The 27,378-nt window shown below is 36.3% G+C and overlaps 3 protein-coding genes across 6 annotated transcripts in view; 2 read left to right on the forward strand and 1 right to left on the reverse strand.

Annotated features, from left to right (window-relative positions):
* Window positions 1-24,998, forward strand: part of LOC143254124 (uncharacterized) — a 95,376-nt gene extending 70,378 nt beyond the window's left edge. The window contains exons 1-3 of one of the 4 annotated variants that reach the window (XM_076508915.1): window positions 21,085-22,172; window positions 23,547-23,694; window positions 24,751-24,998. In XM_076508915.1, coding sequence (XP_076365030.1) covers window positions 21,921-22,172; window positions 23,547-23,694; window positions 24,751-24,818 — 468 coding nt within the window. In that variant the 5' untranslated portion in view covers window positions 21,085-21,920 and the 3' untranslated portion in view covers window positions 24,819-24,998. Of the gene's footprint in view, window positions 1-21,084; window positions 22,173-22,323; window positions 22,689-22,827; window positions 23,031-23,546; window positions 23,695-24,750 lie in introns of those variants that run through there. The other 3 variants (XR_013029960.1, XR_013029962.1, XR_013029961.1) reach the window with 3 other exon arrangements.
* LOC143254121 (uncharacterized) lies at window positions 385-3,362 on the forward strand. The gene is made up of 4 exons (XM_076508913.1): window positions 385-635; window positions 801-1,507; window positions 2,024-2,172; window positions 3,172-3,362. The coding sequence occupies exons 2-4, from the start codon at window positions 1,341-1,343 to the stop codon at window positions 3,333-3,335; spliced, it is 480 nt and encodes a 159-aa protein (XP_076365028.1). The 5' UTR covers window positions 385-635; window positions 801-1,340; the 3' UTR covers window positions 3,336-3,362.
* Window positions 10,294-13,087, reverse strand: LOC143254122 (uncharacterized). Its single transcript, XM_076508914.1, has 4 exons — window positions 12,729-13,087; window positions 11,878-12,586; window positions 11,342-11,490; window positions 10,294-10,528 (listed from the first exon to the last, which is right to left on the reverse strand). Exons 2-4 carry the CDS (start codon window positions 12,099-12,101, stop codon window positions 10,353-10,355), a joined length of 549 nt encoding a protein of 182 aa, XP_076365029.1. The 5' UTR covers window positions 12,102-12,586; window positions 12,729-13,087; the 3' UTR covers window positions 10,294-10,352.
* Window positions 24,999-27,378: the final 2,380 nt, after the last annotated feature.

The following is a 27,378-nucleotide window of genomic DNA, read 5'->3' on the forward strand; positions in this document are numbered from 1 at the left end:
AGCCATTACCAGCCTGTGTCGATGTGTGACGTATTATATTTGTAAATATAGAACACTGTCCCCGGAAGGATGACACTGAAAACAAAATTTCGATAACCGTGGTGAGCACAACACAGATTAACCTTTATGTAGTTTTAACAACAAACAAACGAATATAGAGGACACTATTCCACATAGACTCCAACAAAGTTTTTAATATTGTTTCACAATTTGCTTAAAAACTATAGCTAATACAACTGAGTTCTAGTATCATGTTTAACATATCATCCAGTTTTGAATCTAAAAACACACGTTGATGGACATCCCTCAGAAATATTAGTAGTGGTTTCACCCAGACCAGTACACTTCCAATCTCAATACTTCTACGAAAAGTGTGAATTATATGATAATTTATCTTTTCTTCAGCAGCTCAGTTTACCATGGTAACAGATTTATACATCCACATCCAGCTGTTTGAAGATACACAGATAACAGTGAGAATCAACACGTGTTCTGTTATCAGTGTTTACCTGAGTTTGTTTAAAAACCGAAAACTTCATAAAACAAAGAGCACGAAAACAAGTAACATAAAGAAAACAAGTTCGTTTGGACATCAGAAACGTTTTGATTTATATTGGATAAGTTTATATTTTCAGGTGAGGTGCTTGTTTGTTAATGTTATAGTGTTACTTCTGTTCATACTGTTGTAATCTGTACAACTTGTATTTCTCTGTTTAAAATTGTCTGTGAGTTTATGTCTGTGAAACATATTTAAGTTACTGCATAAAATTATTCGTTATTTAAGTACTTTTATCTTACAGGAATGTCGGGAAAATCAAAGAATTGGTCACTTTTACTGACCATTGTGACGTTGTTGCTGGGTGTATCAGTGAAGGCGGACTGTCCTCCTACAGAAAACATTTATCCCTGTTCTTGTAGTAGAAATGTTGATACTTGTTTCTATTCATGTAGAGGTCTCGATAATAACTCGTCGTTTCTCATGTATCAACAGTTTCAGTCCTGTCCAATTATCTACTTTAGTATCATTTCTGGAGAAATTTCTTCTTTGCCACACCGTTTCTTTGGTGGGTTTGGTTCTGTGGAAAAATTCAGTTTGGACTTAGCACACACGAAACTTGGATACTTAGGTGAACTATTGTCTGGTTTATCAGCTTTCCATGGATTATCAGTCAAAAACGAACTTCTTGTTTCCATGCAATGGGTTGATTTAGGAAGTAGTTTTGACTGGTCAGTTTTCAGCTGTGGACTTTGGACCAGAAGTGTCCACAACTTTCTTTTCCAATGTGTCCACATTTAATGAGTTAAGTCCTAGGTTTTATGGAGGGTTTGCAGGCTCCAACATGAATTCATTAGTTGTGTCAATTGCTGGTTTGAAAACAGTGGCTGAAATACCCATGGGCCACTTTTCATCTTTGGTAAACGTCAACTTTGAAAGAAACTACTTAACAGAAATAAAGCGTTCGAACTTTCCAAGACCAGCACCAGAACTGGAGTATATAGATTTGAAGTAAGTATATCATTTACGTGTAACACCATTAATACTAGTAACATCATTTTTTCACATACTAATCGCCCTTCGTCTTATGACAGATCATCCAATAGCTTGTGTTTTAATATTAATGGCAGATTTCAGTAATTTTAAAGATATTCAGATGATGTCGTTTCTGAACCATATGAACCTTTTGAGGATTTGTAAAGTTTTTATCAGTTTTAGTACTGTTTGAATAACACTAAGCTCCGCCTTCATTGTCTTTTTATTGATCCTCCAACGATGAATCTTAACAAGTGTCCTTCACCCAATAAAATACCAAGTGACGAAATAAATTAAACCTTGTATTGATGTGGACACCCACCTCTCAGGCACAAAATACATTATTTATTTAATTAATGATAGTTTAATGTCGTGATACAAACTAAAATTCTCATAATAATAAAATAAAAGTAGGTGTCACCTCAGTGAATATAAAACAAACAAATAAATATTTGTTCATGTAACCAATGTCTCTGTTTCTTTTTTTAACAGCCGAAACCAGATAAGTTTTATTCCGGAAGATCTGTTTACAGATATGCCCAAACTGAAATCGCTCGACATCTCCATCAATCAAATATCTGTGCTACCCGAACAAACTTTCAAACCAGTCTTCACGTCACTAGATAGACTTATTGTAATTGGTAGGTGTATTTTTCTCCAATGTTCACGTGACTTGATAGAATTGTTGTAACTGGTTGGCGTATTTTCTTCAATCTTCATGTCAGTTGATAGAATAAGTGTGATTGGTAAGTGTATTTTTTTTCTTAAAAAAACAACAGCAGAAAGAAAGATAAATAAATCTTGATGTATCTGTCATGAGCTAAAATATAACAATTGATAGATAATTATCAATTTTAAAGTGATACAGCAGTGGTTTCGAAACCGCGTGTCGCGAGAATTTGACCACACGAAGAATAATTAAGAGCAAACACATAAAAATAACTGTACAAACAATAGCAGGGCTGTGGTACAAATCAAGGTAAGCATGTTTGGATGTCGTCAGAGAAAAAGGACCAGTTACGTTTCGATACCTTTGGTGGGCTGAGCACAGATAGCTCATTGTGTAGGTTTGTGCCTAATTCTAAAACAAACAAACATGAAAGAGGTTTGGACAATATTGGCACAGAGGGTTTATTAATATAGCTCTCTTTTTCTTTACACTAGGACAGAAAATGTCAACAGTAGCGAAAGTAAGTTGAAATAAATCAATCCACAAATATAAGTTACACAGTTCCTTATTAGACAACTGTCCTATTGTCTCTAATTTATAAAAAAAAGAACAAACCACATGGAAGGAAGCTAGTCAACACCACCTACCACCAACTCTTTAAGCTATTATTAACCAAAAATAATGAGATTGACCATCACATAATCACGCCCCAGAACTTGAAAAGGCGAGTATGTTCTTGGAAGAAATTGATTGTTTAAACGCTAAAATTTGGGATTAAATCCCTGCAATTGGTACGACGTGGATAACCAGTTTGCAGCTTTACAATTAATATTTGAATTTTATTTTTAAAATGCTAACCCTATAATGACATTTCTGGTGAATTCCTGAATGCAAACTAGTGAATTTCCTTCTAGAAAATTTTTATTCCACAATATATGATCAATTAACCAAAGAACGTTATTACATATAGGTTTACCCTTTACATGTGACTGTCGTCTATCCTGGATTATACCTCAATGGAAAGAAAAAGTCATTGATGCTAGTGGAATGGCACGAGTCGTCACGTGCAGAGAACCTCCCAATCTTGCTGGGAGACGGGTTCCAGACCTCAAGGCTGAAGATTTGACTTGCTAACTTGAACTGGGATAAAATATACATTTCAGTGTATAGTAATAATAAATAAATAGTAATAATAAATAAAGTGTTTTATGAACTTTTGCATTGTGTGGTTATTGCCTTTTTTAAAGTGGCTTCCTTTTGATTAGATGCTCGGCGGTTAGGGCGCTCAACTCCCAATCTGCGGGTCTAAATCCCCGTCACACCGAATGCGTTCGCTCTTTCAGCCGTGGGGGCGTTGTAATGTGACGGCAAATACCATTATTCGTTGGTAAAAGAGTGGGTCAAGAGTTGGCGGTGGGTGGTATTGACTAGCTGTCTTTCCTCTAATCCAGGGGTGTGCAACATTTTTCGTCGGTGGGCCATATAACCAACTTCATCAATCAAGCGGGGCCACTTAAGAAACAAGCTTATTCGTGTACATGCACAATAAATTAAAAAAATTCTCAAAATGCAAGCAATAATATTTTATATTTTTGCATGAGTGATCATTTTAGTGCGACACTTGAAATTTAGAGTCCTTGCAGAGCTTGTCAATATCAGCTTTGACAGAAGTGGTTGCCACTCTTAACTGACTGGTCAAATGTTCATCAGTCAGCTGACTTCTACATTTGGTTTTGATGAGCTTCATTTTGGTAAAAAAATTGCTCACAGCAGTAGGTGCTACCAAAAAGGGAGGCAATTCTTTGTGCATGACGGGACAAATTGGGAAACTTTTCACGTACACAGAGTTTGTAAAAGTCTAGCAAACTGTTTTCAGAGAATTTCCTTTTAGTGTCCATGTCAGCCTGCAGTTCAATGAGTTCCATTTGGCAATCATCAGGACTGTCTTCCACTGCCAAATCAAAAGGTTGAGCGAACAATTTCAATCTAATTTCAGTTTGTCTGAAATCTGGAAATCTGTTTGCAAACTCATCACGCAGCTTTTGTACACTGGTTCCATATTTGGTGCAATCCAGATAAGGAAATTCCAGTTTCCTGGTTGCAAGACATGTAAAATGGGTCAATATGGCTCTTCTCAACTGAACCTGGAAAAGTTCCAATTTCTTCTCAAAAGCACAAATATGCTCAAACAACTTATTCACAAGTTGACTTTTCCCTTGTAGTTTTAAGTTTAAATCAGACAGATGCTGTGTAATGTCTGTGAGGAATGCTAAGTCATTCAGCCAGTTCTCATTGCTCAAGAAGTCCACATTCTGACGTTTGCTCTCCATGAAGAACTTAATCTCCTCTCGCAGATTCCAGAATCTCTTCAAAGTAGCAGCTCTACTAAGCCAACGTACAGCAGAGAAGTACAAAACATCTGAATACTCACTGTCCAGCTCATCTAAAAAAAGTTTTAAATTGTCGATGATTTAATCCTCGTGTTCGAATATAATTTACGCATTGGACGACATTTTTCATGACTTCTGCAAAATCCAGAACTTTGGTGCACAAGCTCTCTTGGTGAATAATGCAATGGCTTACAACTACGTCTTGTGCTCCAATTGCAGTTAGAAATTTCTTGGTGAATCCATTTGTCCTACCTGTCATGGAAGGAGCACCATCTGTTGTAACACCACATAATTTATAAGGATTCAGTTCAAACTTTTCTACAACCTTAAGCACTTGTTCACAAATATCCTGTTTTGTGGTTGTGGAGGAAAGGCTTGCCATATCTAAAACTCTTCGAAAACATCAAAGCCTGCAGTAACAGCTCTGATGAAAATGACAAGTTGGGATGTGTCATTGATATCAGTGCTTTCATCCAAAGCCAGACTGAAAGCTTCACACGAATTCAATCTCTTTCAAAGTTTCTTTGATGTCCTCTGAAGGATCTTTTGTCCTGCGTGAGACAGTAAAGCGGAAAGGCTAGTTTGCTCCACCAAATATTTTTTTCTCTGGACATGCATATTCTGTGAATATTGTTAAACAATTTTAATAAATTCTCCATCACTGAAAGGCTTTCCTTTTCTGCCATACATTCACAAAGCTTAAAACTCAGTTTTGTCACCAGTTCTGAATTTTTCTTGAAAGTGGTAAAACACCTTGTTGCTTTTCAATGGATGTTTTAAATGTTCAATTTTGTCCTTTCGTGCCTGACCAACAATTTCATCAAACTGGGAGGAGTGCTTAGTTGCGTAATGTCGCTTAATATTGTACTCTTTCATGATTGCAATTGTAGTTTGACAGACGAGGCAGACAACACCTTGATTATGTGGGACAACAAGATATTTTGTGCACCATTCACTGTTGAATAACCTTCCTCATCATCAATTTTTCGTTTCTTAACTGCTGACATTTTACTAGCCCTGAAATCAAAACAAAAATTATTCTCACGAAAATAGCAAAGTAGCAAAAAACATAGAATTTATTTACACATGGAACCTCTTATGGACAGAAACACATGTTTCTAAATTGGCATCCCGATCATAGCCTTCCGGTACTTAAATTAATTGAGAATAGCAAAATACAGTGTGACCTCGCCTATTCGCGGTTCGCCATTCGCGGGTTGTGCGCGAACTGCGTTTTTGTAGGTCACAGAGACTGAAAGGGCTTTTCGAGGAGATTTCTGCTGTATTTACTCAATCAAGCCGTTTTTATCAATTGTCGTCTTCACCAAACAAGATTGACTGCTATTGGCTGACTGCCTCAGCTTCCCCAACAACGCAAACGGCAAAGCACAGCCCGGTAACGCACGGTACAATTTAGTGAAATACATAACAGTATGCAATATTGCTACATTATTACTGCATCAATGAGTATAAGTATCATTAGTGTTTGGGAAGCATTTCATATAGTATATAATCGCATACATATACGTTTTAAAACTGCATCCAATATTCGCGGTTTTTCGCTTTTCGCGGGAGGGTAAAGAACGTAACCCCCGCGAATAACGAGGTCACACTGTACATAGAATCAGATGCATCTGAAAGCAAAAATTTTAATAAATTCAGTAAAGTCACAACAATATGCTAAATAATAATCAATTTACCTTCAATCTCTTGTAGTAACTGTAAAAGGTAATAAAATTTTCACCAATAATGAATGACGGACAGCAGAGGTTAGGGAAAATTGTCGCCAGTGGGCGAAGGCGAGGTTCAGGACATGACGTTGAGTCGTAGACAATAGTGCTAGTGCACGTCACCTATTCATGCCCTAAGGAGGCCGACCAATCGAATTCGGCCTGCTCCTCTCAAGCAAAGATAATTTTAGAAGTTTGTCGAGTCGAAGCCTGGGAATCCCGTAGGATCGATGCTTTTAAAAATATTCCATTTGCGTTGGATTACAGATCAGGCCACATGGTTAGATTACAACAACTAGGGCCACACTAAATGGCTTGGCGGGCCGGGTTGTGGCCCGCGGGCCGCCTGTTGCACACCCCTGCTCTAATCTATCACTTTTGAAATAGGGGCGGGTAGCTCAGGTCGGCCCTCTTGTAGCTTTCCTCAAAACTCAAACCAAGTTATCATTCAGATAAATACAATATTTTTTCACTAATGAAGGTAGTAATGTACATAAATATTGGCCACATTGAATAGAATTAATGTGAATGCAGCGACCTCTCGTTATGATTACTTTTGGCTTTGGAATCGTATCATTCGTTCATCTGTCAAATATAACTCGCTGTTTACTAGTTTCGGCAACTGGTGGACATAGAAAGAACTAACTTTCTGATGTCACTTTGCTGACGAGAAATGGTTTACCAGGTTTTTACTTCAGTTTACCTGATTGACGGGAAAACGTTTTGGTTTTTTTTTAATTACTGCGAAACAGTAAAACAAAATGTTTTATTGGTAAGTCCAAACTATTCATCTTCTCCCTAATTTGGGTATCGAAATATGATTTTAGAGTTGTAAACTCTCAGATTTACGCTGAAACTTATGTCGCCACAGTCACCACAGTAAAACAATGAAAAGTGGTAATTGCAAAGAGATAGTATCAAACCAGGTATTTTGTGGTTTTATTTATGGATAATGTCCATAAAAAGCTATCCGTTCTGTGTTCGCCGTACTTATCTAACCTCCAATTTTAATGATAAGACCTCTCAAGATTACTGCTGACCCACCTGGAAACGTGTTCCGTAGTATCAACGTCGTTGACGTGTAACGGACATATACGTCACGAAGTCCACCTCCACTGCTGAATTACCAGGGAGTGTGTTTCTTTGTTCCAACATCAATGTCGTTTATAACAACTCGATGTCGTCGTATAATTATTTTGTGTGTGTATGTGTGTTCTTACCTTCAAATGATTTTCTTAGTGAATAAAAAGACACAACTCTTTAGTGTTAAAGTAATAAACCAGAAGAAATCACGAAAAAATTTAACTTTTGATTTATTTCATTTGTTTATTTGGTGAATTTCGTATAAAGCTACTAGAGGGCGATCTGTACCAGCTGTTCCAAATTTCGAAGTGATAGACTCAAGCCAAGTCAACATTACCCATCGCCATGAAATTGGTTGTAAAATTATAACGTCCTTTCGTTTGAAAGAGCGAACATATTTGATTCGAAAGCCCTAACCACACAATGCTCTGCCGTGCAGACACTGGGATATTGTCTACTACAGATTTAAACAGTGAGACGTTCCTAATAAACTGTTTAATAATCCTTTTCATTGTTCTTTTTATGTATTATCAGCCCGTATAGAATATTTCTTGAAACGTTGTGATGATAAATGTACAGAGAACGAGTGATATATATTCACCACGAGAGGGAAACACATAGTTTAGAATTATGATGCATCGTTTCAAAGCAGTTCCTCCAGTTCGTATGTTTGTTTGAAGTCAAGCACAAAGCGTACACAATGTGCTTTGTCCACAAACGGTATAGAAACCCATTTTTTATTGTTGTAAGTCCGGAGACATACTGCTGTGTCACTAGGGGGGCAGTTCGTACGTAGTTATAAATTCAGCTTATTTAAAAATAGTAATATACTTATATATAGCTTTTGTTCAGAGCTTTTGCAAAAGTTAGCATAGGATACACAATGAGCTTACCACAGATATAAAAACGTCATAAGTCTTAAGACTTGCGGATGAGCCACTTGGTACTGTTTCTGTTTCCTCTGTCATTATTTTTCGACCGTAATTTTTTTTATACGAGTCTCAGTCAGAAATAGAGTTCCCGCTTTAAGGAAAAATATATTATTTAGAAAATTTTCATCAAACAGCTGTGTTTTTATTGTATTGTTAAGCATAATGGGCTATATTCGCTGCGCCCATCGGAGGGAAAGAACCTTCGATTAATGCTGAGCCATCGAGTACATACTGCAGAAGCCACCTAACATCAAAATACGTTACCAGGATGATTAAAAACAAGCAAAACATAGAAAACCACAACAGTTTAACAACACAAATATAAACATGAAATTTCTAAACACCATTATGTAAGTTTAATACAAAACTCAATGATTAGAAGTTCACATCTACTATTAGGTTGTTCAAAAAATAATGGCGGATTTTAAGTTTTAGATTGAATAAGATATAACAATATTCAAAATCAACGCTATTAATCAAATAGAAACCTGGTGAATCTACACACTTTTTGCCAACAAAAAACAAGATTCTTTTTGCCATGATGATAAAACTTTGAAGACCTACAACTTAAAAATTATTTAAAGCCATTCTCTGCTGCTGCTCTGTTGTTGAATATTTTGTCCTGTAAAAAGTTGTTCAAATAATTGAAAAAGTGGTAGTCGGTGGGTGACATGTCTGGGGAGTAAGGAGGATGAGACAATAACCCAATTTGTTGAACTTCTGGGGCGTCATTTGAACAACGTGTGGTCGAGTGTTATCATGAAATAAGATTGGTCCTCTTTCTTCGATTGACTAATGCTGACATTTGTTATACTCAACTTTCTAAGAATTACCTCCAATTCTTGAGAGTAAACTTCCACAGTGTTATTCTGGTCCTGGTTAAACAAGCTGTAACACATAATACCGGTCACAGACAATCATACAGTGATCACAATCTTCTGTTGATGAAACGTTGGTTTGGGAATTGTTTTGGAGTTTCGTCACGGTTGATACATTGTGCAAATTGTTTTCTGTTGTTGTAAAGGATCCACTTTTCGTCGCAGGTTACAATTCATTCAAGAAATGGGATATTTTTATTGCGCAAAATCAGCATAGAACACAGTTTAAAACGGCGATTTTTTTCTGATTATCACTGAGTTAGTGTAGAACCCACTTGTAGAACTTTCTCACTTTGTCAGTTTGCTCGAGGTGGTTCGAAATTATCGAAATGTGAACACACAATTCTTGTGTCACTTCTCAAACATTTTGGCGAGGGTTTCTTTCCACTAATGCTGTTAATTAATAATTTTCAACAGCAGAAGGACGTCCTCTGACCTCCTTATCTTCAAGACTTACATCTTTATTACGAAACTTTTAAACCATAGTTGTACGTTCAGAGGTGGTTCCTTAGCTCCATGCTTGGTTGATATTGGGAGTTGTTTGTGATGTTTTTTGAATAAAAGAAAGCTTTAGTGTTTCAATGGTTTATATGGAGTTATAAAAAAACTGGTTTCTTATCCTTATAAATGACTAAAACTTCAATGTAAATCTCCGCCATTATTTGTCAAACAATTTAATTTTTTTTTTCTAAATAGATACATATTCCACCTGGTGACAATATTAAGTACCAAAATATATTTTAAGACCGAAAGACTTGGGAATTTATTCAGCCGTTAGCATAGACCGTTTCGTCCTGACTGGTGTTAAAGCATGGATATCTCATCTGCAGTACATACTCAATACTTTTATCGTTTCGTACTAAGTATGGACCGAGAATTACGAGCTGGAATCCACGTAACCGAACATATTTACACTTTCAGTTCTGGGGGCGTTATAGTGGTAAAAGTATAGCACAAGAATTGGCGGTGGATGGTATTGACTAATTGCCTTTCTTCTAATTTACTACTACTAAATTAGGGACAGCTGGAGCAGAGAGTCCTCGTGTAGCTTTACGTGAAATTCGAAACAAACAAAGAAACCAGTTACATGATATTTATTATTGTTTCACAATACAATGATTATTTCATTCCACTTAATTTAGAGTTTAACCTTACAAGTCAAGTCTTGCACTTGCAGGTCACGGACTCGCCTCCCAGCAAGGTTAGGAGGTTCTTTACACGTGACAGGCCAGACCATTCCACTGGCATCTATGACTTTTTCTCTCCAATAAGGTAATATCCAAGCCAGACGACAGTCACAGGTCAGCGATAACCCTAAAAAAATAATATTTTTATCACTTACTCGTGTATTTTTGTGATAAAACTATAAAATAACAATAGCTGTTTGATTCACTTCACTTCAATATTTTTTCAACAAATGCCTAAAAAATAACTTACAAAAAGCTTCGTGCACTTTAGAAGAGCGATATTTTGTGGAATACTTTGTTGCCTCAAATGACAAAATTAGCACATAAATATTTCATATATGGCTGATTTCCGGCCACTTGAGAGCAAATTGAAGCCATGGATGGACTTATGGTTAAAATATCATGTTATAACCTTTTCTAGAAAGAATATTCGAATAGTGATATTTTTCAAGTATTTAGAACCAAAACACACGATGTTAAACTTATGCAAACACTGAATGTTATTTAAAGAACTAGTCAGGAGGAATTCTGTAATCTACAAAGAAAAAGTTATGATTAGAAAAGACTCTTAAAGCCATTGTGATAATGCAGAGAACAACTTATGATAAATTTTAATTATATAATAAATTGAAGTTTTAAAATTAACAAAACGGACAAGATGTGCTAGTGTTATATAACAGGAATTACAGTAATATCATTCAAGAACACAAGTATAACATTTCTGTGTTCAGCTTCGAAGCGTTAATTGAAGAAGGAAAAGACATGTATCACCAAAGAATCACAGCGCCCTCTATAAGTCTGAATATTTTCGGAATTAATAAATAAGTTTCAGTACCCTCTGATATGTTGTTTAAATTTTATAACTACATTAAAGGTAACATTCAAATGAAGTTTGTTTTTTTAAATTTTTGCATATATATCTTTTAATTTGTTAACTTACTAAGTACAATAAGTCTATCAAGCGAAGTAAATATTGGTTTGAAGGTTTCTTCGGCTAACACAGATATCTGATTGATAGAAATATCCAGTCTTTTGAGCTTAAACATATTCGTGAACAGATCGTCTGGAAGATAACTTATTTCGTTTCGGCTGAGAAAAAAAAGAACAGATATGCGTTAAAAATGATTAATATTTTAATTCCAAATTAAAACATAAACTAATAAGACATGTTAAAATATTCTCAAAAATTAATCAAAACAGGACAGTAATTATTATCAACCTCAGCGTTTCGAAAGCATAAAAAGGTCGTTAAGCCTTTTACGTTAAGCCTCAATATATATTGTTCGTGGTAAAAGAAGTCTTTGGTACGTGTTTGGTTTCATTCAAAATCCAACTTTCAAACTAATTATCAACATATAGAAATACAAAGTCCAGTTGGTAATATTTTGTCTATTCAAAGTGAACTAAAACATTAGCACACAAATAACTTACGTCATAGATAACAGAAACGATATAAAACGTAAATGATATACTTACTTCAAATCTATATTCTCTAGTTCTGGTGCTGGTCTTGGAAAGTTCGAACGTTTTATTTCTCTTAAGGAGTTTCTTCCAAAGTTGACGTTCACCAAAGACGAAAACTGACCCGTAGGTATTTCAGCCACTGTCTTCAGACCAGCAAGTGAAACAACTAGTGAGTTCATGTTAGAACGTGAAAACCCTCCATAAAACCCAGGACTTAACTCGTTAAATTCGGACATATTGGAAGAGAAAGTTGTAGACACGTCTGGTCCAAAATTCACAGCTCAAAAAACTGACCAGTCAAAACTACTTCCTAAATCAACCCATTGCATGGAAACAAGAAGTTCGTTTTTGACTGATAATCCATCGAAAGCTGATAAACCGGACGATGGTTCACCTAAATATCCAAGTTTCAAGTGTACTAAGTCCAAACCGAATTTTTCCACAGAACCAAACCCACCAAAGAAACGGTGTGGCAAAGAAGAAATTTCTCCAGAAATAATACTAAAGTAGATAATTTGACAGGACTGAAACTGTTGATACACGAGAAACGACGAGTTATTATCGAGACCTCTACATGAATAGAAACAAGTATCAACGTTTCTACTACAAGAACAGGGATAAATGTTTTCTGTAGGAGGACAGTCCGCCTTCACTGATACACCCAGCAACAACGTCACAATGGTCAGTAAAAGGGACCAATCCTTTGATTTTCCCGACATTCCTGTAAGATAAAAGTACTTAACGAATTATTTCTTTCATACAGTAATTTTTACAGAGAATTTTAAACAGAGAAATACAAGTTGTACAGATTATAACAGTATGAACAGAAGTAACACTATAACATTAACAAACAAGCACCTCACCTGAAAATATAAACTTATCCAATATAAATCAAAACGTTTCTGATGTCCAAACGAACTTGTTTTCTTTATGTTACTTGTTTTCGTGCTCTTTGTTTTATCAAGTTTTCGGTTTTTAAACAAACTCAGGTAAACACTGATAACAGAACACGTGTTGATTCTCACTGTTATCTGTGTATCTTCAAACAGCTGGATGTGGATGTGATATCTGTTACCATGGTAAACTGAGCTGCTGAAGAAAAGATAAATTATCATATAATTCACACTTTTCGTAGAAGTATTGAGATTGGAAGTGTACTGGTCTGGGTGAAACCACTACTAATATTTCTGAGGGATGTCCATCAACGTGTGTTTTTAAATTCAAAACTGGATGATATGTTAAACATGATACTAGAACTTAGTTCTATTAGTTATAGTTTTTAAGCAAATTGTGAAACAATATTAAAAACTTTGTTGAAGTCTATGTGGAATAGTGTCCTCTATATCCGTTTGTTTGTTGTTAAAACTACATAAAGTTTAATCTGTGTTGTGCTCACCACGGTTATCGAAACTTTGTTTTCAGTGTCATCCTTCCGGGGGAAGTGTTCTATATTTAGAAATATAATACGTCACACATCGACACAGGCTGGTAATGGCTACATCTTTACCCTAGATGTTTTAATATGTGTTGTTGTTTTTTTCGTATGAAATGGTGAAATGAATCAAAATTGGTCTTATGGATTTTTAATTTCTTTTGTTCCAGATCTTAAAAACAAATTAAAATTTAATTTAGTAAAATATGAGGTCAAGGTCATATCTAAGATGTGAGGTTCTAAAATTCGTGGTTCAATCTCTGTGGTGGGCATAACATAGAAGGCCTAAACTATTAGCTTTGTGCTTAATAATAAATTGGCAAACAACAAGTTACAAGTATCGGTCAAATTGTGTTCTCTTGAATAACAAATTCAATGGGGTTTGATCGAGTTGTTTAAAATTGTGAAAAGAATCGTTAATATTGATGTCTTATTTTTTGGCCCCGCATGGCCAGGTGGTTAAGGCACTCGACTCGTAATCTGAAGGTTGCGGGTTCCAATCCTCGTCACACCAAACATGCTCGCCCTTTCAGCCGTGGGGCGTTATAATGTAACTGTCAATCGCACTATTCGTTGGTGAAAGAGTAGCCCAAGAGTGGTGGGTGGTGATGACTAGCTGCCTTCCCTCTAGTCTTACACTACTAAATTAGGGACGGCTAGAGAAGATAGCTTTCGAGTAGCTTTAGGGGAAATTCAGACCTTACCTTTTTAACATTTCACAGAGTAAAGTATGGCAGATATATGGATTTTGACAGGGTTGGAGTCATCTTCAGCTAAGACAGTTTTATCTTTCTAAAGGGGTGGTTGACCTTTGAATGGGCTGCATTTGGATGGTGTAGAGACAGTAACTTTAAGTGAGTTGAAGAGAAAGTATGATAAACATATCCTCAAAGTTCCGCCATCTTTCATCTCTCCAGAAACATGGCATACGATTCTTCTCTCTACTTCTAGCATGAAAGAATGGGGCAAAAAAAGAACAAAACAAGGCTACCACATTCAGTCTTTACAAGTAAGTGTTATAGCCTTATTCGAGCACCTAACTGCAATTAAAGAGGGTTTCACAGATTTTATAATAGTAATATTATTTGGTTCTTATGTTTGAGAATTTGAAGTTATCGTTGAATGTAGGGGCGCGTTAAAGATAAGATTTTCAAATTTTCTGTTATTTAAGGTTTGATTCAATGTTCTTATAAATGCTTACACTATGTTCAGGTTATTCTTAAAAATGTTACAGATAACTTAATTTTATATATAAATATCATATAACAATGTGTTATCATGATATATATATATAGACTGTCCATCTCCTTACTGAACCAGGCCTGGTATGGCGGAGTGGTTGAGGCACTCAGCTCGTAATCTGAGGGTTTCGTTATAATATGACAGCCATTCCTACTATTCGTTGGTAAAAGAATAGCCCAAAAGTTGGCGGTGGATGGTGACGACTCGCTGCTTTCCCTCTAGCCTTACATTGCTAAACAAAGAACGGCTGGCCCAGATAGCTCTCGCATAGTTTTGCGAGAAATTCAAAAACAAACAAACCTCACTGAACTTTTTTTTTTTAACAACCTAAATGGAATAAACTTTCTCCCGGAGAATTGGTGAGTGTGATTTTCCAAAAGGTACCTTAGAAAGTTAAAATATTGACGTACGTGCTACGTGGTATTTGATCATAAACTTAAAATATCATATTAAGGATGAGCTATGTCTGCGAATGTAGAGAAAAATGTAATTATTCACATTTTAATACAGGTCTTTAAGTTACCTTCGTAGCGTAAAACCACAAAATGTAATATCTATATTCTGTCGACCGATGGGAATTCAACCTGAGATTTTAGGATTGTAACTTTGTCCCGTTGACAAAATGTTTGTTTGTTTTGTTTTGAATTTCGCACAAAGCTACTCGAGGGCTATCTGTGCTAGTCGTCCCAATTTAGCAGTGTAAGACTAGAGGGAAGGCAGCCAGTCATCACCACCCTCCGCCAACTCTTGGACTACTCTTTACCAACGAATAGTGGATTGACCGTCATTATAACGCCCCTACGGCTAAAAGGGCGAGATGTTTGGTGGACGAGAATGCGAATCCGCGAACCTCAGATTATGAGTCGCACGCCTTGACACGCTTGGCCATGCCAAAACAAAATAAATAAAGTTTCTGATGGGAATCGAACCTGAGATTTTAGGATTGTAACTTTGTCCCGTTGAAAATATGTCCAGATTTTGAAAGCACTCGGGTAAGAGTATTTTATAACTGATAGGTGTATGTTGTTGCTGCTTTCAGAAGGTGGTGCAAATAAAAAATACTAGAAAATTATAGGCGGAACAAATATTAATCAAATAAAAATCTGTCAAGAAATATTTAACAAAATAAACAAAGCTAAGGCCCATCATGGCCTGGTGGTCCGGTGCTTGACTGGTAATCTGATGGTCGCGGGTTCAGCATTCTGTCCCACCAAACGTGCTCGTTCTTTCAGTTGTGTAGCGTTATAATGTGATCACTATTCGTTGGTAAAAGTAGCCCAAACGTTAGCGGTGTGTGATGAAGACTGGCTGCCTCTCTAGTCTTACATTGCTAAATTAGAGACGGCTAGCACAGATATTTTCCAGTAGCTTGGCGCGAAATTCAAAAATAAAACAAAATTGGTTGTTTTGAATTTCGTACAAAGCTACTCGAGGGAAGACAGTTAGTCATCACCACCCACCGCCAACTCTTGGGCTACTCTTTTACCAACGAATAGTAGGATTGACCGTCACATTATAACGCCCACACAGCTAAAAGGACGAGAATGTTTGGTGGAACGCGGATGCGAACCCGCGACCCTCAGATTACGAATCGCACACTTTAACACGTTTAGCCATGCCGGACCTTAAAACAAAATAAATAAAGTTTCTGATATTCCTTAACTTTCACTATCTTCAATTTTCCCGATTATATTAGTAACACAATATATTCACAATAGACACTAGTGACGTCAGTAACATCCATTCCTTCTGAAAAAGTTCAGATAACCTTATATTTACATGCAACTCGTGGCTATGAAATTGTATCTTCAGCGAATAAGATTAGATGTTTTAATGGTCAAAATAGTTAAGTCTGAAGCGATAAGATTGGTATGAGACAAGTTAGATCAGTTGTGATATAATTAATATGTGAAATATGTAACTTTATCATTCCTGGGTCAAGAGAGCTGGTTGAAGCAAATTATTAGAATACTGTACTAAACCTAATTTTATATTCAAGCCACGAATAAATTGTAGAATTTTGTCACTTCAGAAGCAAATAGGCTAAGTACAATGAGTAAATTTACTGTGTATTCATGTATCCATTGTACATCCTCAGAGAGATACGTGGAGTGAACAAGTGCTGAAATAAGACACGTACACATATGTACATAACAGCTTTGAGGTACTATACCACCAAACTATATAAACTCACACAAAATCATTCCAACATATGATAAAGTGTTTAGATGGGAACTTTTCAGGATTTCGAAGTTTAAACGTTACTGGAGAGAGAGAATAATCTTAATGCTGGTAAAGGGCTCACCCTACCACATATATATATAAAATTCCGGGCAACAAATCCAAGACCTCCAAACTTGAGACTTCACTAATTTGTTTTGAATTCGGCACAAAGCACCTCTATCAGAGCTAGAAGAGAGGGAAGACAGCTGGTCATAACCATCTAACATCAACTATTGGGCTAATCGTTTACCAACCAGGAGTGGGATTGACAACCATATAATAACTGCCCGCAACTGAAAGAGCAACCATGTTCAGAGATGGGCTTCAAACCCGCAACCTTCAGATTGCACGTCGAATGCCCTAGCCACCAAGCCTTGATAACAAATAAATCGTTATCGTACATTTGAGAAACATAAGTAAATATAACGTGATATCAAAGTACACAGTTTATCACCATAAGTAACTGGATCTTATTAACAACACATCCGGTTACAAATGTTCTAACTTTGAAAATATTTATTATTTTATAATTTCACAAAACAAAACCAGAAAAAAGTTGGTCTGGCCTATGGTAGAGTCCCGGAAGACGAGTTGCTCGAATATTTGAGATGCAACAAAAATTCCTGCACTTTAAGCGGTAAGCACGTAATACGTGTCAGTCAATCTCTTAGCTCGGATGGGAGTGGCAGGATACTGTTGACTGCTTGCCCTTTAAGCGGTAAGCACGTAATAAGTGTGACAGTCGATCCCTTAGCTCGGATGGGAGTGGTATGGTACTGTTGACTGCTAGCCCTCTTTAAGCGGTAAGACGTAATAAGTGTGACAGTCGATCCCTTAGTTCGGATGGGAGTGGTAGGGTACTGTTGGCTGCTTGCCCTCTTTAAGCGGTAAGCACGTAATAAGTATGACAGTCTATCCCTTAACTCGGATGGGGTGGTAGGGTACTGTTGACTGCTTGCCCTTTAAGCGGTAAGCACGTAATAAGAATGACAGTCTATCCCTTAACTCGGATGGGGTGGTAGGGTACTGTTGACTGCTTGTCCTTCCTCTGGTCAATAGTTCAAAATTGGAAGCAAAAGAGATAGACTTAATTGCTTTGCTAGTAATACAAAAACACACAACAAATATAAAATTTGACCCAGTGTTAGGCCTTAGTAGCTTTGTCATAAATACCGAAGAGTTTACCCTAACAAGGTTACTTTTTAAACGGTTCGGCATGGCCAGGTGGGTTAAAACGTTTGACTCGTAATTTGCGGGTCGAGGGTTCGAATCCTTCTCGCACCAAACATGGTCGCTCTTTTAGCCGTCGGAGCGTTATAATGTGAGGTTAATCCCACTATTCATTGGTAAAAGAGTTTCCTAAGAGTTGGCGGTGGGTGGTGACGACTAACTATCTTCCCCGTAGTCTTACACTGCTAAATTAGTGACGGCTAGCGCAGATAGCCCTCGTGTAGTTTTGCGCGAAATTAAAAGAAAACTTTTGAAATACATATCCGACAATTTCAAATTGCTTTTGGAATTTATTTGATAGGCATGATGGTTAAAGATCTTAGCATCATGTAAAAGTATTTTAATTTTTGAGTTATTAGAACTATTTCTATTACTGAGAGTCTTTAATGCAATTTTGACCGGAGTTTTAGAATCGTCATAATTTATTTTTTCTGCCATCTTTTTCATTGTTGGACAACATGATGGCAAAGCTGCTTTCGTGATAGAATTTCTAACGATTTGTTTGTTTGTTTGGAATTTCGCGCGAAGTTGCAGGAGGGCTATCTGCGCTAGCCTTTCAGTGGAAAGACAACTAGTCATCACCACCCACCTTCAACTCTTGGTCTACTCTTTTACTAACGAATAGTGGGATTGATCGTTACATTATAACGACCCCACGGTTGAAAGGGCGAGCAAATTTAGTGTCCAGGCGATTCGAACCCGCAATCATTAGATTACGAGTCGAGTGTCCTGACCACCTGGTCACGCCGAGCCCACTGCGGACGAAAATAATGTTTAGTTCCAATAACGAACAATGTACGTTCGTGTTGTTGAAAGCTTAGTTGTAATCTTGTAAATAATTGTACATTTTGTGTTCAATTAGTAAACCGGAAAAGTCACGTCTTCAAGGTGTTACGTCACTGTGTTGTACATCAATTTACCACAGTATTAGCCTGTGTTGCGTTAGAAAAGTTTTATCTCCATTTTTAAATTTCGTCCTTGACCTTTATTTTACCCTTTCTGGTAACTGTCCAGCTGATAAAGTTACATTTTGACAGCGTTCATGTTATCAGTCTTTTCGTTGCACACTTTACGTTATGCAGGTATGTATTTAAAGACTTATACTTATCTGGTGTGTAAATAAAAAATATTGAAACACAAATAATAGGACCGAGGGTAGCCTAATGATTACAGTACCGTACGATGCACGTGAGGGTTGCACCCTGACAGAAACATAGAGAATATTAAAAATATCACTCTAAATTTTGGATCTTAATCGTGTAATAAAGTAAATAGATAAATTCGCTACAATCGATTAGATTAGCCCAAAATTAACAGTGGATAATATTATTAGTTCATTTTACCCTAGTCTGAAAGGGTAAAATTAAGGACAGTTTAAAGTGGTTTTGCATGAATATAAAACAACAAATAAAGACTAGTAATAACTATTGATACCTTATTTTGGAGACCCTAGTGGCATAACGGTATGTCTGAGGACTTAGAACGCTAAAATCTGGGTTTCGATACCCGTGGCGTGAAAGTACAGACAACTCATTGTGTTGTTTTGTGCTTAATCTTAAACCAAACAAACTCTATCGTGGCTCAAACAATGTTTCCATCACTTGATGTGTTGGTAATATATACGTTGCTATATACGTCATTATATCCCGCTGTCACAACATATCATGACTGCCAGATATTGCACTTCCTGAATTCCAAAGACTAATATTATATCTTAACACCTACATTTGCTATAAAGCTTCACTGCAATGTTTTGCGATTTAAAGGTGAATTTTCAACAAATTTAATAATTGCCTTAGAAACTGTACTTTGGTTAGGTATAGTTCTTGTGTGGTTGCTATATTTTTAAACACTTTAGTGTTTGAATAAAAATGAAACAAAATATGCAGGCCCTCGAACTCAAGTTCCTCTCGGTCGTTCGCGGTTGTTTCCGTGATGTTTTACAACTATGACGTAATAGTTGTCAAACACGCTTCAATGCGCGCCGACCATTTTGTACTGGTGTTTTATATAAATCTATCGGTGCTTTTTTCGGATTACATACTTTGTGAGACTATTTTGTGTCTTGATATTGCTACTTTATGTTTGTTTTATGATAACATGGTTTACTGCGTTGCTTATGTTTGTAAAACGATTCGGCATCAGGCAAAAGGTTCTTTTCGTTTCCGTGCAAGGAGAAGGAACCGGCAGGGTGGCGACAGTGGGTGCGGATGGTCAGTAGGAAGAACTAGACTCCTTCACACCATGCAAAGCTTTGTCAAAATCACTTTGAACGCTCATGTTTTGTTTTGGATCCCACTGTTTTGGATAACGTGGGTTTCAAGCCAGGCAGGTTGAGACTGAAAACATCGACAGTACACAGGATCGTTCCCATCATCTTTCCTCGTGTAGAGTTGAGGAGTGATCTCAACTTATGAAATGATAAACTATATCGGGAAGGCCGCTAGTCATCATCACACACCGCCAACTCTTGGGCTACTCTTTTACCAACGAATATTGATCGTCACATTATAACGCTACCACGGCTAAAAGGGCGAGCACGTTTGGTGGAATGAAGATTCGAACCCGCGACCTTCAGATTACGAGTCAAGCGCCCTGACCACCAGAACATGATGGGTATTATCTTTGTTTATTTTGTTAAATATTTCTTGACCTTTATTTGATTAATATTTGTTCCGCCTATAATTTTCTAGTATTTTTATTTGCACCACCTTCTGAAAGCAGCAACAACATACACCTATCAGTTATAAAATACTCTTACCCGAGTGCTTTCGAAATCTGGACATTTTATCAAGGGGACAAAATTACAATCAAACTTTTGTCAAATACCAAAAAAACAGGTAAAATTCCACGTAGCACGTACGTCAATACTTTAACGTTTTGAGATACCTTTTGGAAAATCACACTTATCAATTCTCCGGGAGAAAGTTTATTCCATTTAGGTTGTTAAAAAAAAAAGTTCAGTGAGGTTTGTTTGTTTTTGAATTTCTCGCAAAACTATGCGAGAGCTATCTGGGCCAGCCGTTCTTTGTTTAGCAATGTAAGGCTAGAGGGAAAGCAGCGAGTCATCACCATCCACCGCCAACTTTGGGCTATTCTTTACCAACGAACAGTAGGAATGGCTGTCACATTATAACGAGACCCTCAGATTACGAGCAGAGTGCCTTAACAACCTGGTTATGCTGGGCCAAAAGATAAGACATTAATATTAACGATTCTTTTCACAATTTTAAACAACTCGATCAAATCCCATTGAATTTCTTATTCAAGAGAATACAATTTGACCGATACTTGTAACTTGTTGTTTGCCAATTTATTATTAAGCACAAAGCTAATAGTTTAGGCACACCACAGAGATTGAACCACGAATTTTAGAACCACACATCTTAGATGTGACCTTGACCTCATATTTTACTAAATTAAATTTTAATTTGTTTTTAAGATTTGGAACAAAAGAAATTAAAAATCCATTGAACCATTTTTTTTTCATTTCACAATTTCATATGAAAATAACAACACATATTAAAACAGCTAGGGTAAAGTTGCAGCCATTACCAGCCTGTGTCGATGTGTGACGTATTTTATTTGTAAATATAGAACACTTCCCCCGGAAGGATGACACTGAAAACAAAGTTTTGATAACCGTGGTGAGCACAATACAGATTAACCTTTGTGTAGTTTTAACAACAAACAAACGAATATAGAGGACACTATTCCACATAGACTCCAACAAAGTTTTTAATACTGTTTCACAATTTGCTTAAAAACTATAACTAATACAACTGAGTTCTGGTATCATGTTTAACATATCATCCAGTTTTGAATCTAAAAACACACGTTGATGGACATCCCTCAGAAATATTAGTAGTGGTTTCGCCCAGACCAGTACACTTCCAATCTCAATACTTCTACAAAAAGTGTGAATTATATGATAACTTATCTTTTCTTCAGCAGCTCAGTTTACCATGGTAACAGATATCACATCCACATCCAGCTGTTTGAAGATACACAGATAACAGTGAGAATCAACACGTGTTCTGTTATCAGTGTTTACCTGAGTTTCTTTAAAAACCGAAAACTTCATAAAACAAAGAGCACGAAAACAAGTAACATAAAGAAAACAAGTTCGTTTGGACATCAGAAACGTTTTGATTTATATTGGATAAGTTTATATTTTCAGGTGAGGTGCTTGTTTGTTAATGTTATAGTGTTACTTCTGTTCATACTGTTGTAATCTGTACAACTTGTATTTCTCTGTTTAAAATTGTCTGTAAAACATATTTAAGTTACTGTATGAAAGAAATAATTCGTTAAGTACTTTTATCTTACAGGAATGTCGGGAAAATCAAAGAATTGGTCACTTTTACTGACCATTGTGACGTTGTTGCTGGGTGTATCAGTGAAGGCAGACTGTCCTCCTACAGAAAACATTTATCCCTGTTCTTGTAGTAGAAACGTTGATACTTGTTTCTATTCATGTAGAGGTCTCGATAATAACTCGTCGTTTCTCGTGTATCAACAGTTTCAGTCCTGTCCAATTATCTACTTTAGTATCATTTCTGGAGAAATTTCTTCTTTGCCACACCGTTTCTTTGGTGGGTTTGGTTCTGTGGAAAAATTCAGTTTGGACTTAGTACACATGAAACTTGGATACTTAGGTGAACTATCGTCCGGTTTATCAGCTTTCGATGGATTATCAGTCAAAACGAACTTCTGTTTCCATGCAATGGGTTGATTTAGGAAGTAGTTTTGACTGGTCAGTTTTCTCAGCTGTGGATTTTGGACCAGACGTGTCCACAACTTTCTTTTCCAATGTGTCCACATTTAACGAGTTAAGTCCTAGGTTTTATGGAGGGTTTGCAGGCTCCAACATGAATTCATTAGTTGTGTCAATTGCTGGTTTGAAAACAGTGGCTGAAATACCTATGGGCCACTTTTCATCTTTGGTAAACGTCAACTTTGAAAGAAACTACTTAACAGAAATAAAGCGTTCGAACTTTCCAAGACCAGCACCAGAACTAGAGTATATAGATTTGAAGTAAGTATATCATTTACGTGTAATACCATTAATACTAGTAACATCATCCTTTCACATACTAATCGCCCTTCGTCTTATGACAGATCATCCAATAGCTTGTGTTTTAATATTAATGGCAGATTTCAGTAATTTTAAAGATATTCAGATGATGTCGTTTCTGAACCATATGAACCTTTTGAGGATTTGTAAAGTTTTTATCAGTTTTAGTACTGTTTGAATAACACTAAGCTCCGCCTTCATTGTCTTTTATTGATCCTCCAACGATGAATCTTAACAAGTGTCCTTCACCCAATAAAATACCAAGTGACGAAATAAATTAAACCTTGTATTGATGTGGACACCCACCTTTCAGGCAACAAAATACGTTATTTATTTAATTAATGATAGTTTAATGTCGTGATACAAACTAAATTTCTCATAATAATAAAATAAAAGTAGGTGTCACCTCAGTGAATATAAAACAAACAAATAAATATTTGTTCATGTAACCAATGTCTCTGTTTCTTTTTTTAACAGCCGAAACCAGATAAGTTTTTTCCGGAAGATCTGTTTACAGATATGCCCAAACTGAAATCGCTCGACATCTCCATCAATCAAATATCTGTGCTACCCGAACAAACTTTCAAACCAGTCTTCACGTCACTAGATAGACTTATTGTAATTGGTAGGTGTATTTTTCTCCAGTGTTCACGTGACTTGATAGACTTATTGTAATTGGTAGGTGTATTTTTCTCCAATGTTCACGTGACTTGATAGAATTGTTGTAACTGGTTGGCGTATTTTCTTCAATCTTCATGTCAGTTGATAGAATAAGTGTGATTGGTAAGTGTATTTTTTCTTAAAAAAACAACAGCAGAAAGAAAGAGAAATAAATCTTGATGTATCTGTCATGAGCTAAAATATCATAACAATTGATATATAATTATCAATTCTAAAGTGATACAGCAGTGGTTTCGAAACCGCGTGTCGCGAGAATTTGACCACACGAAGAATAATTAAGAGCAAACACATAAAAATAACTGTACAAACAATAGCAGGGCTGTGGTACAAATCAAGGTAAGCATGTTTGGATGTCGTCAGAGAAAAAGGACTAGTTACGTTTCGATACCTTTGGTGGGCTGAGCACAGATAGCCCATTGTGTAGGTTTGTGCCTAATTCTAAAACAAACAAACAAACAAGAAAGGGGTTTGTACAACATTGACACAGAGGGTTTCTTAATATAGCTATTTTTTTTCTTTATACTAGGACAGAAAATGTCAACAGTAGCAAAAGTAAGTTGAAATAAATCAATCCACAAATATAAGTTACACAGTTCCTTATTAAACAACTGTCCTATCGTCTCTAATTTATAAAAAAAGAACAAACCACATGGAAGGAAGCTAGTCAACACCACCTACCACCAACTCTTTAAGCTATTATTAACCAAAAATAATGAGATTGACCATCACATAATCACGTCCCAGAACTTGAAAAGGCGAGTATGTTCTTGGAAGAAATTGATTGTTTATACGCTAAAATTTGGGATTAAATCCCTGCAATTGGCACAACGCGGATAACCAGTTTGCAGCTTTACAATTAATATTTGAATTTTATTTTTAAATTGCTAACCCCATAATGACATTTCTGGTGAATTCCTGAATGCAAACTAGTGAATTTCCTTCTAGAAAATTTTATTCCACAATATATGATCAATTAACCAAAGAACGTTATTACATTTAGGTTTACCCTTCACATGTGTCTGTCGTCTATCCTGGATTATACCTCAATGGAAAGAGAAAAGTCATTGATGCTAGTGGAATGGCACGAGTCGTCACGTGCAGAGAACCTCCCAATCTTGCTGGGAGACGGGTTCCAGACCTCAAGGCTGAAGATTTGACTTGCTAACTTGAACTGGGATAAAATATACATTTCAGTGTATCGTAATAATAAATAAATACTAATAATAAATAAAGTGTTTCATCAGCTTTCGTATTGTGTGGTTATTGCCTTCTTAAAGTGGCTTCCTTTATTAGATGCTCAAGCGGTTAGGGCGCTCAACTCCCAATCTGCGGGCCTAAATCCCCGTCACACCGAGTGCATTCGTTCTTTCAGCCGAGGGGGCGTTGTAATGTGACGGTAAATATTATTATTCGTTGGTAAAAGAGTGGGTCAAGAGTTGGCGGTGGGTGGTATTGACTAACTGCCTTTCCTCTAATCTGTAACTTTTGAAATAGGGGCGGGTAGCTCAGGTCGGCTCTCTTGAAGCTTTTCTCAAAACTCAAACCAAGTTATCATTTAGATAAATACAATATTTTTTCACTAATGAAGGTAGTAATGTACATAAATATTGGCCACATTGAATTGAATTAACGGAATGCAGCAACCTCTTGTTATAATTACTTTTGGCATTGGAATCGTATCATTCGTTCATCTGTCAAATATAGCTCGCTGTTTACTAGTTTCGTCAACTGGTGGACATAGAAAGAACTAACTTTCTGATGTCACTTAGCTGACGAGAAATGGTTTACCAGATTTTTACTTCAGTTTACCTTGATTGACGGAAAACGTTTTTTTTTTTAATTACTGCGAAACAGTAAAAAAAATGTTTTATTGCTAGTCCAAACTATTCATCTTCTCCCTAATTTGGGTATCGAAATATGATTTTTTAGAGTTGTAAACTCAGATTTACGCTGAAACTTATGTCGCCACAGTAAAAACAATGAAAAGTGGTAATTGCAAAGAGAAAGTATCAAACCAGGAATTTTGTGGTTTTATTTATGGATAATGTCCATAAAAGCTATCCGTTCTGTGCTCGCCGTACTTATCTAACCTCAATTTTAATGATAGGACCTCTCAAGATTACTGCTGACCTACCGTGTTCCGTGGTATCAACGTCGTTGACGTGTAACGGACATATACGTCACGAAGTCCACCAACACTGCTGAATTACCAGGGAGTGTGTTCTTTGTTCCAACATCAATGTCGTTTATAACAACTCGATGTCGTCGTATAATTATTTTGTGTGTGTATGTGTGTTCTTACCTTCAAAGGATTTTCTTAATGAGAAAAAAGACACAACTCTTTTAGTGTTAAAGTAATAAACCAGAAGAAATCACGAAAAAATTTAACTTTTGATTTATTTCATTTGTTTATTTGGTGAATTTCGTATAAAGCTACTAGAGGGCGATCTGTACCCAGCTGTTCCAAATTTCGAAGTGATAGACTCGAGCCAAGTCAACATTACTCATCGCCATGGAATTGGCTGTCAAATTATAAACGTCCTTTGTTTGAAAGAGCGAACATATTTGATCTGAAAGCCCCAACCACAATGCTCTGGCGTGCAGACACTGGGATATTGCCCATTACTAGATTTAAACAGTGAGATTTTCTTAGTAAACTGTTTAATAATCCTTTTCATTGTTCTTTTATGTATTATCAGCCCCTGTATAGAATATTTCTTGAAACGCCGGAATGATAAATGTATAGAGAGAACGAGTTATATATATTCACCACGAGAGGGAAACACATAGTTTAGAATTATGATGCACCGTTTCAAAGCAGTTCCTCCAGTTCGTATGTTTGTTTGAAGTCAAGCACAAAGCGTACACAATAGTCCACAAACGGTGTAGAAACCCATTTTAGTTGTAAGTCCGACATACCTGCTGTGTCACTAGGGGCAGTTCGTACGTAGTTATAAATTCAACTTATTTAAAAATAGTAATATACTTATATATAGCTTTGTTCAGAGCTTTTGCAAAGTTAGCATAGGATACACAATGAGCTTACCACAGTTTTAAAAAACTTCATAAGTCTTAAGACTTGCGGATGAGCCACTTGGTACTGTTTGTTTCCTCTGTCATTATTTTTCGACCTGTAATTTTTTTTATACGAGTCTCAGCAGAAATAGAGTTTACGCTTTGGAAAAAAATATATTATTTAGAAAATTCATCAAACAGCTGTTTTTATTGTATTGTTACATAAGCAATGGGCTATGTTCGTTGCAGCCCATCGGAGGAAAGAACCTCCGATTAATGCTGAGCCATAGAGTACATACTGCAGCAGCCACCTAGCATCAAAATACGTTACCAGGATGATTAAAACAAGTAAAACATAGAAAACCATTAACAGTTTAACAACACAAATATAAACATGAAATTTTAAACACCATTATGTAAGTTTAATACAAAACTCAATGATTAGAAATTCACATCCACTATTAGTTGTTCAAAATATAATTATGGATTTTAAGTTTTAGATTGAATAAGAAATAACAATATTCAAAACCAACGCTATTAATCAAATAGAAACCTGGTGAATCTACACACATTTTGCCAACAATAAACAAGATTCTTTTGCCATGACGATAAA

The sequence above is a fragment of the Tachypleus tridentatus genome, chromosome 6, assembly GCF_004210375.1.
Source record: "Tachypleus tridentatus isolate NWPU-2018 chromosome 6, ASM421037v1, whole genome shotgun sequence".
Classification (NCBI taxonomy): domain Eukaryota; kingdom Metazoa; phylum Arthropoda; class Merostomata; order Xiphosura; family Limulidae; genus Tachypleus; species Tachypleus tridentatus.